Source organism: Arvicanthis niloticus, chromosome 1 (assembly GCF_011762505.2).
Source record: "Arvicanthis niloticus isolate mArvNil1 chromosome 1, mArvNil1.pat.X, whole genome shotgun sequence".
NCBI classification, from domain to species: domain Eukaryota; kingdom Metazoa; phylum Chordata; class Mammalia; order Rodentia; family Muridae; genus Arvicanthis; species Arvicanthis niloticus.
The window spans coordinates 8300596-8318767 of record NC_047658.1 but is presented as its reverse complement, the minus strand read 5'-3'; the positions used below and the strand labels follow the sequence as shown (position 1 = coordinate 8318767).

The window sequence follows — 18172 nt, the reverse complement described above, 5'->3', positions numbered from 1 at the left end:
CTATTTCCTTTCTTAGCTGAACAATATTCTATTTTATGAGTTATGTGTATGAGTTTTTATATCCAGTCACATGTTTGTGGTTGTTACAGTAATCTCTAGATTAGTTGATTTTAATAAAGCAGATAGAGGCGTTTGTGAACAAATCTTCTCTCTCTATCTCTTTTTTTCCCCCTCTTAGTTTTTCGAGACAGGGTTTCTCTGCATAGCCTTGGCTGTCCTGGAACTCATTCTGTAGACCAGACTGTCCTCGAATTCAGAGTTCTGCTTGCCTCTACTTCTCTAGTGCCGGGATTAAAGGTGTGTGCCACCATCGCTGGTTTTTGTCATTACTTTTAAAAAGTTTTGTTTTACTGTTTTTCTGTATGTGCTTTAACTCATACATCCGTGCCTGTAGAGGCCAGAAGGGGATGTCACATCACCTAGAGTTACAGACCCATTTGTGAGCTACCTGTTGTGGGGCCTGGGAACAGAACTCCGGTCCTAGGCAAGAACAGTCTGAACATCTAATGCCGGAGACACTGTTCAGCTTGTAATGTCAGTCTTTTGAGTTTAATTAGATATTTAGAGGGTGAGCCATGGTATCAAATCAGGGCTTCATTTACGCACTAAGGGCATTGCTATCTATACATTATATTTTAATGTTAGGTGCTTTTAGTCAACTCGTTGGTCCTATTACATTCTTTCTTTCCTCCCTCTCCCTACCTCCTTCTACATATATCTCAGCCTGACCTATTGCTTCATCTTGCAGAGTCTTGAGACTACGAGTGTGAGCCATCACGCCTGACAATTAAACTATTCTTTTACTACTATTTCACTTGAGGTGGTTAGAGTGGAGAATAACAGAAATGAACGCGCTTCACACCTGCATTCTACTCTGTCTTTCTTAAGGACACCCTGACGGCTCCCTTCCCAGTGGTATTCTCCCACGGGATTTCCCCCAGCTTCTACCTTATTTCCCAATGTGGTTTGTCCTATTCAAGATTTTGACGCTCTTCCAGTTGCCTCTGATACTGACTCTCATGCTCTTGGGCTTGCTGGTTTTTTTTTTTTTTTCCTCAGGAGCAGAGTCCCATTCTGAATTGTCTACCTTTTTCATGAATGATTTTTCTGTAAAGTAGATCTTACCACTTTCATTTCTCCCCTCATTTCCAAATGGTTTCTCCCACACGCCCGCTTCTCCTCTCCAGATCCCCTGTACCGCATGGTTTCTTCCAGCAGAGGGCGGGGGTACTCAGAGTGGCAACTAAAACCTAGTTGCTAAGTGTAACAGAACTCTTGACCTTATGTCGAGAGGAGCTGCCTCTTATCGGATGATGCACAGACAAGGGCCACAGTGCTTGGATCTACGTTCTTTAATCTCATTCTGTGTAATCTGGCTGGATAGCTATTCCTCTTCTATACGGAATGGATAAGTTTCGAAGATGGCGTCCTACACAGCACCTACGGGCGCGCCCATGTTCCTCTTAAGGACTTGTATACAAAGGCTCTTGAAGTTATAAATGCACGCTGTGGGTAGTTGGAGTCTCTGGCAATGCAGCTAACGTTGAGCATGCGCAGTACTAATAGTCAGAGGATTTTTTTTTTTTAAGGACCGGAAGTGACCTTGGCCCTTGAAGGTGGTTTTCCCCCAACCCCGCCCCCGCGCTGTTTCCATTCAATCTTAAGAGCAAGAAGCCTTCGGAGATGATTCCGGTTGGTTTCAACTAAAATTCTGTGGAGTCAGTAGCGTGTGTTTATGTTGGGTGTTAGTGAAGGGGTGCTGTCTGCTCCGTTGATGGTTGTCAGTGGCAAAGGTTTCTCAGACCAAAATAACGGGACTCTGAATTTTGCAAGTGGGAGGTTGGCCGGGTGATGTGTGATTGTCATGACTTGTGAGTGATGTTAGGGAATGTGATGAGCGGCCTGTGGGGTTTGTGATCACTTTGCCTTCTAATCCGAAAGTTTAGCTCATTAATTTTTATCCTTGGTTAATGTAAGACTTTACATTCTTATGTATTTATCTGTAGATTTTTTTTTATTGTTGTTTAAATATAAATGGTTTTCTTTTTTAATGTTTTCTTTGATCCAGGCGTCATTTGGAAATGCATTTTCTGTTTCAGATGATATCTCTGGGTAGTTGGTCGAGTTGAAAAATGCGTTATGGTCGATACTATAATTACTTTTTATAAATGTCACAGTACATAATTGTTCCCCCAATTAACTGTATTGTGATAGATATTTTAATATCTCTATCATATGACCTTACAGTTTTGTTTTTTGGAGCCCTGGCTGTCCTGGAACTCACTCTGTAGATCAGGCTGGTCTCGAACTCACAGAGATCCACCTGTCTCTACCTCTGGAGTTCTGGAATTAAATGCTCGCACCACTACACAAGCAGACGTTACAGATTTTTTCTTCTTTTTTTGTCTGCTTAGTTGTGGTGGAGGTATATTGCTCACAACAGAAAGGCGATTTGTCCATCTCTCCTAGGTCCATTTCTGGTTTATATGTTTGAAGTTATATTGTTATCAGCACTTACATGTATTTTTACAAAATATATTTATTCTTTAAAGATTCTATATATGTATACAATGTATTTTGATCTCACCAACCCTTACTACCTCCTTCCAGTTATTTTTAGTACTAGGTATGACTAAGTCATACAAGGGATATTATTAGCAATTCGAGTGCCCACCATCCGTTTGTAAAAGCTTGTTTTCACAAATATCTTAACGTTTTGCAAGTTTTCTATCTTTTGTTCAGTTCTTACCCCTTAGCTTTTTAAAAGCAATTGCTAGGTTTCTTTCTTTCTTTCTTTTTAATAAAATATTAGAAAGAACCTATGGATTTCATGATGAAAATAATATTTATCATTATTTTGTGTTTTTTTTTCTTTTCCTTTTTTCTTTTAAACTGGAGATTGGACCCAGGACCTCAAGCATGCTAGGCAAATGCTCTAACCCTGAGTGACAGCCTCCAGGCCCAGCCACACTACATATACATGCATTAAAGCTGTTTGTTTGTGTGTGTGTGTGTGGGGGGGCAGCAGACTTTCCATGTCACAAGTCTGGAAGTCAGAGAATAACCCATGGGAGTTGGTTTTCTTTTTCTTTCCCATGTGGGTCCTGGGATACACTTGGGTCTTTAGGCTTGGTGACAAGTGCCTTTACCAACTTGGTCATCTTGTTGCCCACGCCTATCATGGCATATTTTATCATATATTATGGCCTGTTCAGAAGTGTGTAGTCTTTCTTTCATAGCTTCTAGGTTTCCTCTTATGTGTGCTGTGTATGGAAGCTTTTTCCTCTGGGCATAACTAGATGCCATCTTGGACTTCGCTCCAGATTCTGACAGCTGGAGCAGAACTATAAGTGACAGGCCTGTGGTTCTGTCATGGAGTTGTTGATATTCCCTGGGACCTTCACTCCCTCCTCTAGATGCAGGGGGTCTTGGGAGATGCTACAGATATGAGAAGTGGAAGATGAATTAAAAACAGGACTTGCTATAACGCCCAAGAGGTTGTCATCTATGAAGGGGTGAGACTTTTAATATGATGTAGCTGTTTTGGGGGTCACCCATGCTCCTTTCAGTAACCCCTCACCTGTGCTCTGTAAGCAAGCCCCATAAACTCATTGGTCTCACAGTGTGGACTTGGATGAAGTTCTGTTTCTGTCTGTCATGGGTCTAATCTGCATGATTAGACTTTAGTGTGTGTCTGCCTCTGTATCAGCACCATTCATAGTCCCTCACACAGCATTACACAAATACAGACTCCAAGAATATATTTTAATACTGGGAGGGGATGTCTTGTTATAAATCTCCAACCCAAAATAAGTCCAGTTAAAGAAAACACAACTCAATAATTATGGATATAAACTGCACGCCTAGATTGGGCAGATTTGCCATTACACTACTCTGTTCCCCAGCCATGAGATCCCTTATAACTTGCAGTTTTTCCAGGCCACGTGCTTCTCCTCCACTGTCCTTCCACCTCCTGCTCCTCTGTTGCCTTTCCTCTCTCTCTTCTCCCCCAAGCCTTTTTTCTCCACCTCCCCTTCTCTGCCCAATCACTGGCTGTAGCCTTTATTTTACAAATTAAAGTGGACAGAAGGTTCACTAGAAGTCACCTGTGTACTGAGTCACTCCTCCTCTGCAGCCCCTCCCTCCCAGGAAACTGGAATTAGCATCAAAATACAAGGCTGGGGCTATCCACCAGTGTCTAAAAGTACCTCTATTGATTTTCAGGCCTTCCTGGGTGTGTCTGCTGAACAGCGAGTGAGGGTTTATCTAGTTTGTTTCTTTCCAGGCAGAAGCCAGTGATAGCAGCATTACAAAATGAATGTCTTGGGTATAGCTGTTTGACTTTTTTTGGCCTTGATTTAGTGTATGTGCAGCGCACATGTCATGGTGTGGTGTGAAGGGAGATGACAATTGTGGGGCCAATGCTTTCCTTTCTCTGTGTGTGTCTTGGGGATGAGACTCAGGTTGTCAAAGTTGGCAGCAGGTGCTTTACCCTCTAAGATGTTTCCTCAGACCCAGATTTTCTTAAATGTTCTATTCTCCCTGCACTGTTTCTTGAGAGTAGTCCCGGTACAAAAGTTCCAGCATAATTATGGAGACTAGTTAGAAGCACAGGTTCTCAGATCCCTAGACCTGCTGGAGCAGAAGTCACGGGAGTGAGGCTGAAAAGTTTTTAACCGTATTTCGACAACCCCTCTAGATCGTTTGAGTGCATACATGGCTCAAGTTTGAGAATGACTGCTCTGTTGTACCTTGAGGTACCCCGGATTCGTTTCAGGTAACTGTCTAATGACTAAGGATTTGACCATTCTGGGTGTCTTGGTATGGCTGTGCTTAGCTACTTACAAGATCTTCTACCACATCCCACAGCGCTGTCTCTCCTCACAGCTCTGGCTGATCTCACTGAGCTTCTGGTTGCTGAGAGAACAGGGTCTGGACCCATGGTGATCAACCAGCTGACCGGACTTCAACCCTGGAAGCCACACCATGGGCCCCAGAGGACACCGGAAGCTCCTGTGAGGTTAGGAGGAGGAGTCTTGGGGTGGGAGTTCCTCCAAGGAGCAGATGCTCCTGGTGTGCCACTGGAGTCTCAGAGGAGAAGCAGACAGGCCACGGGAGCAACCAGACCCCTAAACCAATCCTAATCTACTTATCGAAAATCAAGAAATACCTGAGCAAATGTCCCACTCCAGAGGCAATGTGAGTAGACCATAATGAAAGACTGTTGTTTGTCATCCCATCGTGTTTGTCTGTTGTCTGTGGATACAATTCTTGGTAGAAACTACTTCCTTATAGAGTTTTTGAAGGAATGTGGTGCCATTTCTTTTCTAATCGCCACACGGAACACAAATATTCTCTTGATTCAGTTCTTGACATTTCTGCTTAACAATAGGTCTCCAATTTTTATTTTTCTTCCACGATTCTTGCTGCTTTCCTTTTTGGGCAACATTGTCAACTTTGTCTCCTCCCCCGACCCTGTTGAGCTGCTGTTACCACTATTGACATTAATTTCAAGGTTTGGTTTTAAACTTTTTACTCAGTGAGATGGCTCACTATGTATGCTTACCCCATAAGCTTGGAGACCTAAATTCAATTCCTGCAGCCACATAAAAGTGGAAAGAGAACAGACCCCACAGAGCTGTCTTCTGTCTCCATATGCCATCACAGCACACACAGGCCCTTGAGCTCGGGCTACAGGCTGCCAAGCAACACAATGCCAAGGTTTCTTCAATATATACAGCCTGCACCTCTATCTCAGCAAAGCGACCTTCACCCAGCAGCTGATCTTTGGAAGTCTCTCGACCCCTGGCTCTCTTGTGTCGTGCTATCTCCTTTGTCTCTTCTTTCTACCATGAGAACCATTGTACATGTGACACAGGTGCTAGTATTGCGTTTGCCATATCCTTCCAGTCTTGGGGGATTATTTTATTTTTAATAGCCCAAGAAGTCAGGATTTTTTTTACAAATGGCAAATGCATTCCAAAATTAGTGACATTTTTTCTTAAATTTTCTTAGTTTTAACACATTCATGGATTGCCATTCAAATTCCTGATCTTTGTCTGGTGGTCTTTGTTGTGTACTAACCAGATAGACTAAGGTTTGTCTTCTAATAAGCTTTGGTTGGCTTTTTCTAATTTTATCTTCTATCTCTACCTGAGTATTTTCCTTAATTGAAAATTTAAATTCCTGAAACGGGAAAACCTTAAAAAACGGCTCTCAGTCTGGCTTGTTCCCGGGCAGCCACCATGTTCTTGATGTTCCCGCTCTGACCACAGCTTCGGCTAGCTAGAAGCACTGGCCCTGGCACCCAGGAGACGTTTACATGGCTGCTGTCTCTGCTAGTCAGCTCCATAGATACCATGGCCCAAAGCATAGATTTTGGGCCAGCCCCGAAACCCTCATGGTTCTCTGCTAAGCCCCAGACAATATCTGTTATGCTTGTGGTTCCTGGTAGAATGAAGACTCTAATGCTTAAAGATTATCCAGTGGATTTATATATTTGGAAATGCTCAATATTCAAGATGCCCAACCTATTAGAATTGTTACCCAATATTTAACCTTTTGATAGAAATTGCTACCTGGGACTGCTGGAGATACATGGTTCTTCATGTTGCTTTCTCTCCTCCTTCCTCCTCTTCCTTTTCCTCCCAACTCCTCACTCCGCCTACCTCTTCTACTGCCCAATCACGGAGCTCCACTGCAAATACAATGTAACAGGGAAATATCCTGCTACAGACTTCTCTCTTAAGGTCTGTGTCCATGCAGTATCTCTCCTTTTGTTGTTCCTGTATCCTCTGCTCAAGGTTCTGCTTCCACATTTTAATTTTTCCTTTATGTTGTAATTCTGATATTCTGCTGACTATTTTATTTTGATTGATTAATTTTAAAAGGTTCTCCTCTGAGCCTTGTTTCTAATCCTCATTAGTTTCTGCTGCCCAGTCTGATCTGTGAGCCGCTGCATCCTTTGTTTTAGCATCTTTTCCAGCTCCTGTTTCCAACCTTCGTTTTCCTCTCTCTGTTGCTTATCAGGACCTAGAAATTCCTGAGCATTTAGTTCTAGTGTTCCCTCTAGGCCACCATGTTGCCAAGTCTTAGATTTCTCTCGCTGTTGTTCAAGCTGCTGTATAATTTCCTGTATCTTCTGTTCTGGGCCCTGCTTCCATAATCTTAGCTTCTCTTTATGTTGTAATTCTGATATTGCAGCCTCTACCTTATTTTGATTTATTAACTTTACTAAATTATCCTCTAGACTCTGTTTGCAAATTTTATCACTATCTCTTTGCTGTTCAGGCTGATGTATGACTTCTGCATCCGTTGTTCTAACATCCTTTCCAGCGCCTGTCTCTAACCTTCATTTTCCTCTCTGTTGCTTATCTTGACCTATAAATTCCTGTACTTTTAGTTCCAGCATTTTCTCTAATCCCTTTCCTAAGTCTTGTAATTTTTTTTTTTTTTTTTAATCTAGGGCCTTGTCTTTTAAGAAGACATAGTAAACCAAGATATTCACTATTATAATAACTGTAATTGACAAGATGTCAATTTCCTTTAACTCCACCCCTGTTAAACCATTCAAAATATCATCCCATAAAACTCAAAAGGTATTTATTGTGTTTCACATGTTTAAGTATCACTCTATTTCTTTATTATCAATTTATAATTCTTTTTACTTGATCTGGAGCATTTTGTACCTTTGTCTCCCTCTGCTGTTTGGTTCAGGACACTGCAGTCCTCTCTGATTCTTTTATTTGTAGGCAGGGCCTAATTGTAGTGATGGCTTCTGTGCTTCTGAGCAGACTCTCTGTCTTTTGTTTGGGTTGCAGCTGGCAGTGTGTGCACTGATCTCAGGCAGTCTGCAGTTCAAGCAGTCGGGAGAGTGGAGAGTGGGCTTGACTTTCCCTTCCACTGCCCAGTCACAGGCTCTAGTCTTTAGTTGACAAGTTAGAATGGGAAGAGGGTTCGCAGGAGAGAAGCAGAATTAACATTAGAATACAAACAGCACCAGGGCAACCCACAGCATTTCCCCCTTTTTGTCCAGTTAAAAGGCTCTTTTCTCTTAGATATAAATTGAGCACAACCATCACAGTTTTGCAAATTATAAAATATAATGTACACTTGTATATGGTATTTGTATTAGTGGGTGTAGAGAGAATCTCTTGTGCACTGTATAAAAGCATTCACATGTCAATTTAAAAAAAGCCTATGGCTAATGAACTGAGTCAGGAAATAGGAAGTGGGAGTTCTGGCAGAAAGAAAGAGAGAGAGAGAGAGAGAGAGAGAGAGAGAGAGAGAGAGAGAGAGTGAGTGTTAGTTCTGGGAAATAGTTAGGCACTGGAGGAGATTAGCCCCAAAGTCTAAGGAGCAGACAGGCATGAACCTGAGAAGAAGGTAACCAGCTATGTGACATGCTTAGAATAGAATAAACTGGGTACTGAGGTATGAGCTAGGCAGTGAACAGAGCAAAGGTTTTGGTTTATGCATTTCTTCATATATAAGAAGTCTCAGTCATTATTTCAGGGAACTTGGGCACAGCTACATTAAAAATACACAGTTACAAGTGGGAATAAGAGGACGGTTAGCTTTTACAGTTAAACAGTACTCAGACATTACAGAGTGGGTTGGTCTTCTGCTGAGGTGGCTGCAGGGAGTCTTCTTTAATGTTTCCTGTCTGTGAGATCATGTTGTGTGTGTAACACCACGGAGAATACCATGATCGAGATAATCCCATCAAACAGCTCCCAGCAACACTGAAACCCACATGATAGGAGCACCAGGCCCCACTGCCAGCAGCTGCTTTTCTTCTTACTCAGAAATAAAGGGGTGGAAAAAGATTGGCTCCTAAGTAGGAACCCAAAGAAACCTACAGCTGCATATTTAGGAACAGGATCTTGAGATGAAAGCCACCTAAGACAATGAAGGATGGTTTTTACTTATAATAGTCATAATGTACAAAGAGTTACTGTAGTGACAATTTTGGAATTTTGGTTTTTTTAAAAAAAACACAGAAATGTTGTAAGAATATGTTTTTGTTTTAATCCCAGGTGCGGGACATGGAGCTCCTTCAGACTGTCCACAGCAGCTGATCATGATTTGCCCTGCGCTCTAGCAGGAGTGTGATTTTGCCAGCTGCAGATAGTTTCTGTGAGTGTGTAACATTTGGCATTCTGGGGACTTTTCAGAGGGTCTATAAATGCTAGGGCCCCAAAAGGCGGGTTGGGTTGTAGCTTGTTGGTTGGTTGCAGTTTCTTAAGTAGTCATGCAAAAAGAAGAAAGGAGGAGAAATTAGATATTCTGATTGCAAATATCAAACTCAACCCAAGAAACCTGATTGCCCCCAATCAGCAGAAAGTAGTCTAATGATAACACCACCCCCTTTTGCGTCTCTCTTCATTTCTCTCCTAGCTAATATTAGGGGGTTGAAAGGGTGGGAAAAAAAAGAGGCAGAAAAAGGTAGAAAAAAAGAAGACCCCACAAAGTAGCAACGGCCGGATACAAATTACAATATTTATTTATCAGTGTATCTTTAAATAAAAATGAACGGAGACCACCACTAATCCATGTGTCTGCTGGCCCACTGTCCCCAAGATGGCTTCTGTTGTATCCTACCTATGGCACCAAACTATTGTAAAGTCTTTCTCTCTGCCCCTACAAGTTGCCTGTTATACCCTGTCCTTCAAGGGCTGAGCTGAAGTGGTGTCCAGGCCCCTGGAGCAAGCCATACCCAACAAGATGGGGTAGCACCCTAGGATTGAGGATTTAGGTCTGCCCTTGTTCCGTTTCCTATTTCTGTGATAAAATACCCTCACTAAAGTAACATAATAGAGAAAGGATTTATTTGGCTCCCAATCAAAAATTACAATCATCAAGTTGGGATGTCAATGTGTGAGGAACTTGAAACAGCTAGTCACACCTGCAATCCAGAGCAAAGAGAATAAATGTATGCATGCTTACTTTGCTCTGCCTCCCCACCCCCACCCACCACTTCTGTAGTCCTGGATCCCCTACCTAGGGAATGGTACAAATCACAGTGGCTGCTGTCAACTAACCTAATCAAGACAGCCTCCCACGGACCAACTTGATCCAGACAGTCCCTCACTGGTACTTTCTTTCCACAATTCTAAATCGTGTTTGGTTGACAAACATAACCATTACAGAGTCCAAGGTGACGATGGTAGCTGGGATCTTTTTACCCTCCTGGTTTGGAGCTGACGGCTACTAGGGGCTTGGACGGCAGTGGTGAGCCATTGGGGTTTGTTCTCTCCTGTGGTCCTCCTGGTTTCCAGGATGTCCTCTAGCCTTTGTCTTCAGTTCTTCCATCAAAACACAGTAGTTTCTTTGTTACTTTGCTGGATGTGTGTTACAGTTTCTACTTGGCCATCTTGCTGGGTCTCACCCCAGGGGCTCTCATGAATGAACTGAAGACGAAACAAAACCCATGCTCCTTATTTCTAAATATGTTTTTCCACCCTCCCGTCCCCTCTCCAGTGTGTTTACTCTGAAGGAATTTGCTCTTACAGGAAATTAGTGTCCTTCATGGATGTGACTATAGATTTCAGCAGAGAGGAGTGGCAGCATCTAGACCCTGCTCAAAGAAGTCTCTACCCGGATGTGATGCAGGAGACCTACAGCCACCTGCGCTCAGTGGGTAAGCAGAGTCGCCTTGTGTTGGAAAGGAAGCCTCACTGAGCATGTTCTATTCTCAGTTGCATGCCTGCTCTAAGGCATCTTAAGAATCTTTTAAGATTTATTTTTTTGTTTGTGTGTGTGTGTGTGTGTGTCGTGAGGGTGCTCACATGTGTTACAGTATCTATGGAGACCAGAAGACGGCATCAGATCCCCTAGAACTATATTTACAGGCGTTTGTGAGTGCTCAATGTGGATGCTATGACTAAACCTTCAAGGTGAAAGTGAGTACTTGTAACTGTCGAGCGAACCGACGCTCGCTGAACAACAGGACTGCTGCCTGGGCTGGGGGCATGAGTAGTTGGGCCTAGTCTTTTATCATTTTCCATGGACAGGGTATCAAGTTCCCAAGACAGAGGTTTTCACGATGGTTCGAGGGAAGGAAACTTGGACATTACAGAATGAGAGCCCCTGTTGGCACTGTAGGCGAGGAAGCATGGCCTGTTCAGGTGGGAGACAAGAGAGCCCCAGTGAAGCAGGAGGGAAACATCTCAGCTGTCTTGCGTCCGTTGGCACCTTAGAAATGCTATTAAGATGGCTTCTGGGGAAAGTTCTAGATAATTCGTATTGCTGAGGACCCTTGACAGTGATGCCTCCGGTTCCTGGATGCCTTCCACCCAGATGACCCTGTCATTGCTGTCTTCTTGGCTTTAGATTCTATTGTGTGTGAATCTAACTCTATCTTTTGTTAACTCTTTTTTTTTTTTTTTTTTGAAACTTTTTTCTTCACACTTTCCCCACAGCTTTAGTCTTTATGTATTTATTCATTGGTTTTTCTTGTTGTATCGAGACAGGGTTTCTCTGTGTAGCCCTGGCTGTCCTGGAACTCACTCTGTAGACCAGGCTGGCCTCGAACTCAGAAATCCGCCTGCCTCTGCCTCCCAAATGCTAGGATTAAAGGCATGCACCACCGCTGTCTGGCTAGTCTTTATTTGCATACACAGGTATTTATGAATCTTCCTTCATAATTGCTTTGTGATATGCATATTCGTACTCCTGCCTGCCCCTTCCTTCTGTCCTGTGATAGGCTGCGTCTCTGCCTCAGCTAACTCCCTTCCCTCTGTTTTCCTGTCACTGTGTGAGATTCTCATTGCTTCCAGTTTACTGTACCTTTCCTGAGCTTATGACTTGGGGATCCTTGTCACTTAACCTTTGGTAGTATCTGTCTGCTGTATTTGACACGATTTTTTAAGTTGTATGTATGTATGTATGTATGTATGTATATGAATACACTGTAGCTGTCTTTAGACACACCAGAAGAGGGCATCAGATCCCATTACAGATGGTTATGAGTTGCTGGGAATTGAACTCAGGACCTCTGGAAGAGCAGTCAGCGTTCTTAACCACTGAGCCATCTCTCCAAACCTGTGTTTGACATTCTTAATCACTTTTTATAAAACTTCATTTTAATCTTGCCTGAGTGAGTCCACATTTGACAGGGTCTGTCTTCCTGGTTAGCTGAGTTTTGTTGTTGTTGCTATTTTATTACTGTACTTCACTTATGAGACCTGCATTTAATTATTATAAATGTATAGCATATATATATATATATATATATATATATATACACACACACTGTATAAATGTAAATGTATACGTTTTAATTCTAATTCTATCTTGGACTTATGATAGACGGAGCTCACATCCTCACCTCCCTGCCATGGAGCACTGATTTATATAACAGAGACATGTGAAAATCATCTGCGTCAGAAAGTTAAGATAAATTAGAGCCATGTAACATTTTATAGGCGTGTCAGCTTTCTCTCATATCCGCCTCATGTGATGCATCTACCTGGCTGTTCCGTCTAACTGCTGTATGGGATACCTGGATGTTGGATGTTTCTTGTCCTTCACAGCCTTCTTCATCAAATTGCCCCCCCCCCCCCCCCCCCGCTTGTTCTGAATGAGCCATGTGTGCCCTGCCATCTTGCTGCACTGTGAACTGAAATCGCTTGCTTCTCCTTCAGAAAGGAACTTAGCTTTAGAGCAGGGAATTCAGAAAAAGCCTCTTTGCATATCCAGCAAGAAGGTAGGTTTTTTTTTGTTGTTTTTTTGTTTATTTGTTTTTTGTTTTTTTACAAATGATGTTTTCTCATATTTCATTCTAGAAGAACTACAGCAGATTGGTGACCAGAAAAAGACCTGTCAGCAAATAGAACGTAAATCAGCAAGTGATATGGTTTTCATCAAGAAGACACTGGGTGCAGAGAGTCGTTGTGAATACTCGGGCATTAGAAAGGTGATCCACGTGAACTCATACATCGTTCTCTCTCCCAAGAAGCCCCGTCACTGTGACCCATTCGCGAATGAGCTGAAGCATAATTTAGATTTACAGACTTATAATGAAAGTAATGGGCTGAAGAGAATTAAAAAGATTACCGAGTATGGTAAAATTTCATCCTATACCAACAGCAAACATATGCTAACAGGAGAGAAATTTCGGGACCATAATCAATGTGGAAAAGTCCTCAGTTACGAACAAGTACCTTGTCAGTATCAGAAAATTCATATTGGGGACAAATCATATGAATGTGCTGAATTTGGAAAGATTTTTACCCAGAAGTCACAGGTCAGAGTACATGTGAAATCTCCTACAGGAGAAACACTCTACGTGTGCGTTGAATGTGGGAAGGCATGTCCTCAGAAGTCAGAGTTCCTCACACATCAAAAAACCCACACTAGAGAGAAGCCCTATAAATGCAGTGACTGTGGAAAGTCCTTTTTCCAAGTGTCTTCTCTCTTCAGGCATCAGAGGATTCACACTGGGGAAAAGCTCTATGAATGTGGCAGCTGTGGGAAAGGCTTCTCTTACAACTCAGATCTCAGGATACATCAGAAGATCCATACAGGAGAGAAATGTCACGGCTGTGTCGACTGTGGCAAGGCCTTCACACAAAAGTCCACACTCAAGATGCACCAGAAAATCCACACAGGAGAGAGGGCCTATGTTTGTATTGTATGTGGACAGGCTTTTATCCAGAAGACACACCTGGTCGCACACCGAAGAATTCACACTGGAGAAAAGCCATTCAAGTGTGACAGCTGTGGCAAATCCTTCGTTTCTAAGTCCCAACTCCAGGTCCATCAACGAAGTCACTCAAGAGTGAGGCCCTGTGTATCTCCGGACCACAGGGAAACCTTTAACAGCAGTTCCAACCTCCTTACAGGTAAGAAAGTTCAAATGAGAGAGAAATCGTCCGTCTGCACTGAATGTGGGAAGGCCTTTACCTACAGGTCGGAGCTAATCATCCATCAGAGAACTCACACCGGAGAGAAGCCTTACCAGTGTGGGGACTGTGGTAAAGCCTTCACCCAGAAGTCAGCCCTCACCGTGCACCGAAGAATCCACACAGGAGAGAAGTCGTATGTGTGTGTGAAGTGTGGGCTGGCTTTCGTCCAGAAGGCACACTTGGTTGCACACCAGGTAATTCACACTGGAGAGAAACCTTACAAATGTGGTCACTGTGGGAAACTCTTTACTTCCAAGTCGCAACTCCATGTACACAAGCGAATTCATACAGGGGAAAAGCCGTACGTGTGCGTTAAATGTGGGAAGGCCTTTGCCAACAGGTCAAATCTCATCACACATCAGAAAACTCATACAGGGGAGAAATCCTATGTCTGTTCAAGGTGTGGAAAAGCCTTCGCTCAGAGGTCAGACCTGGTTACACACCAGAGAATACATACTGGAGAGAAACCATATGTATGTAGCACCTGTGGGAAAGCCTTCACACAGAAATCACACCTCAATATACACCAGAAGATTCACACCGGAGAGAGACAGTACAAATGCTATGACTGTGGGAAAGCCTTCAACCAGAAATCGATACTCATTGTGCACCAGAAAATCCACACGGGGGAGAAACCCTACGTGTGCGCCGAGTGCGGGAGAGCGTTCATCCGGAAGTCCAACTTCATCACCCATCAGCGAATCCATACTGGCGAGAAACCTTACGGATGCAGCGACTGTGGGAAGTCCTTTACCTCTAAGTCGCAGCTCCTGGTGCACCGGCCAGTCCACACGGGTGAGAAACCTTATGTGTGTGCCGAGTGTGGGAAAGCCTTTAGTGGCAGGTCAAATCTCAGTAAGCACCAAAAGACTCACACCGGAGAGAAGCCATATGTGTGTTCTGAGTGTGGGAAGTCCTTCAGGCAGAAGTCAGAGTTGATTACACACCACAGAATCCACACTGGGGAAAAGCCTTACGATTGCAGTGACTGCGGGAAATCCTTTACTAAGAAATCCCAGCTCCAAGTACATCAGCGAATTCATACCGGAGAGAAGCCGTACAGGTGTGCTGAGTGTGGGAAGGCCTTCACCGATAGGTCCAATTTGAATAAACACCAAACAACACACACCGGAGAGAAACCGTATAAGTGTGTAGTCTGTGGGAAAGGCTTTGTCCAGAAGTCAGTGCTCAGCATGCATCAGAGTGTTCACACCTAAGCAGTGTGAGCGAGAACTCACCGAGGACATGGCTTACTGTAATTACTGTCTCTATGGAACAGAATAGTGTGTGTATTATTGTAAGTAAAAAATGTCACATGACAGTGCCACACATCACTGCTCAGAAAAGGATCTCAGAGAAGGCACTGAATGGATGACGGGGAAGGACATTTCTATTGCTGAGGAGAAATTGCATCAATTTGACACAATAGAAGAAGCTTTCTCATGGAAAAAAACCACAGTGGAACACTTATCAAGTTCTTCACAAGAAAGATTGTGTCAACTCATGCTGATGCAAAACCCTGTTGGTGGAATATGTACACCAACAGCGGATTAAATGGTAATATAATGTACATGACAAGGAGTGGCTTCTCTCCGTCAGTGGTTTGCTGCAAACATTAAGAGACCCTGGGTGTGTTTGCATTCTTGGTTGGATCTAACATACCCGGTCCTTCTGTTGAGAGAGGTACACTACAGGCCTAGGTATGGCATTTCATGCCAGTAATTCCAGCCTTTGGGAAGAGCTGAGGCAGGAGGGTCCCCATGAGTTCAAAGCAAGTCTGAGCTACAGGGTAAGACACTGTTTCAAAAAACAGGAGAGGAAGACCACAGTAAAGACATATCATGACACAAACTTGAGAGTGTACATGGACTTCCCATTGTCATTTACACCAGGATCTGTAACAGACTTTATAAACTACCAGTACTTTCTTTGTTAAAAACAACCAACACGTTCTCTCCTACCTCAAGTAACATGTTTTTTGAATTTCTCTTACCCTCAGGAAGGCTTGATCACCTGGGTCAAATTAAGACCCTTGTCCCAGTTTTCTACACTCACATGTCCTCAGTGATCTCATAAATCAGCTCATTAGATCAGCCCGGGGTTGGGGAGTTAGCTAAATGCCTGTATGTACATAGGTTGAGTAGAGGCTGCCCTGCTATCAGCAGCCATCATTGGCTAACATTTCCTCAGCTAGATGTGGCGTCTCAGTGAGAACCCCTCTTTAGAAATCACTTTGATGTACATTCATAGGTGTAGTAATGAGATGCTGAACCTGGCTGAGTCCCTGACTTGGTGAGGATGGGTGGAGGGGAGGGAGACACACCAAGCAGTGTTGCAGTGGTTCTCAACCGCCCTAACACCGCGACCCTTTAATACAGTTCCTCATGCTATGGTGACCCCCAATATTTCGTTGCTACTTTATAACTGTAATTTTGCTACTGTTATTAATTGTAGCGTATATATTTTTGGAGCTAGAGGGTTATCAAAGGGTCCGTGACCCACAGGTTGAGAACCACTGGTTCACCGTATGCTCTGCCCACCTTCATATGATACAGTCCACAGCGCCCTTCTCTCCCATGTTCCTCAAACAGCAGTTGGTTTCTGGCTTCAGGGCCTTTTCATCTGTTGTGCCTCTGCAAAGAGCACAGTTTGTTTTATCTGGAAGCTTGCTCCTGCGTGCCCTTCTTCCATGATACCTCTGTGTAGATCCTCCCTGCCTGCTTGGCTTCAAATCTGAGCCTCTCCTTTGTTTTATCCTCTGAGGCACTCCTTGTATATTTTACTTGTCTTTTGTTCACTCTAGAATGTTTTCCCTATTTACCATTATGAGTCCACACTCATGCAAGACTGCGTTATGGAGACTGACCCAGGTCCTCTAGTGTTTCCTGTTTGACTGCAGAGAGGATCCAACATTTTTTGTTTTGTTTTGTTTTGTTGTTTTCGAGACAGGGTTTCTCTGTGTAGCCCTGGCTGTCCTGGAACTCACTCTGTAGACCAGGCTGGCCTCGAACTCAGAAATACGCCTGCCTCTGCCTCCCAAGTGCTGGGATTAAAGGCATGTGCCACCACTGCCTGGCTTTTGCTTCCAGTCTTTACGTGATACTTAATTTGCTTAATGAAAGAAAAACTGGGAAATATGTGGATATTTCTTCCTAGAATTCGCTGCCATGATTCTAAAACCTCAAAGTGACTGGGGAAGAATTTTAAAAGCCCATTTATCCGTACCTCTGCTCATGCAGTTCTTCAACTCCACCAAGAACCCAAGTGGTAGACCTTTATCTCACTTCCCAGGGTGCCTGAGTCAGGGATATGGAGGGGTCAAGAAAAGATGGGAGGATCTTTGAAAGTCAGGTGGTCAACCCAAGACAGGCAGTGGAAGGAGTCAGGTAGAGCAGACATGAAGGCTGTGGGGATGGGGCCAAGGTCTGACATGGGCTTTCCTAGCAATCGCCTGTTCTCACCCCACCTGGAAATGGGATAACTGGAGGTCAAACTGACTTAACCTGAGTCACAAGACAGTAGCAGGACCTGAAGAGCCCACTGGGGGTTTCTTGTTTAGATTTCTAGATACACTGGTATAGATCTGACCACAATCTCAAGGCCCAACCCTCATGTAGGGAGGCACATTTTGCTGCAAATTACTTTCAATTATTTATCATGACAAAATTTACTTGAGATACACATGCACATATATATATATATATATATATATATGTCACAAGTATATATAGATTGTGTGTGTGTGTATTATGTATGTCACCCATGCCCAGCTCCCTCCACTTTAACAACCCACTGAGAAGAGAGACACCTTCCTATCAGCAGCTGTCATCTGCTGTAGCTCCTCAGCAAGGGGTGGGTTTCACAAACCCCTCTCTAGGAGTCACTTTGATGTACACAATAAAGTGTGAGGCAGATGAGTAAATTTATCCACATTAAGCTGTCTCGTGGAAGAAGTTCAGTGTCCTAAAATTCCTCCACAGCCTCCTGTCTGTCAATCTCTTTCTTCTCTGATTATTGGAAACTTAACTGTGTCCATAGTTTTGCCTTTTCCAAAATGGTACGTTGGAGTCACAGAATGTAGACCTTTTGGATTGCTCTGTTTGACTAATAAGCATTTAGGTTTCCTCTGTCTGCATGAGTGGACCAACCGCTCATGACTTTATTGCTGAACAAACATCCCATTGTGTGGCTATGCCATTTGCTCACCTAAAGGACATCTGGAGGAGTGCTATACCTGTGTGCAGGGGTTAAAAAAAGACAAC

The 18172-nt window shown here is 43.4% G+C and overlaps 1 protein-coding gene across 2 annotated transcripts; it reads left to right on the top strand.

Annotated features, from left to right (window-relative positions):
• Positions 1–1234: 1234 nt before the first annotated feature.
• Positions 1235–15876, top strand: LOC117705175 (uncharacterized). Of its 2 annotated transcripts, XM_034497521.2 has the most exons (6): positions 1235–1692; positions 4700–4777; positions 4870–5020; positions 9039–9138; positions 10515–10642; positions 12789–15876. In XM_034497521.2, the coding sequence occupies exons 5-6, from the start codon at positions 10531–10533 to the stop codon at positions 15125–15127; spliced, it is 2451 nt and encodes an 816-aa protein (XP_034353412.1). In that variant the 5' UTR covers positions 1235–1692; positions 4700–4777; positions 4870–5020; positions 9039–9138; positions 10515–10530; the 3' UTR covers positions 15128–15876. The 2 variants fall into 2 exon arrangements, with proteins under 2 accessions (XP_034353412.1, XP_076787343.1); XM_076931228.1 differs by lacking the exons at positions 1235–1692; positions 4700–4777; positions 4870–5020; positions 9039–9138 and adding an exon at positions 11016–11097 and having other exon boundaries at positions 10520–10642; positions 13093–15876.
• Positions 15877–18172: the final 2296 nt, after the last annotated feature.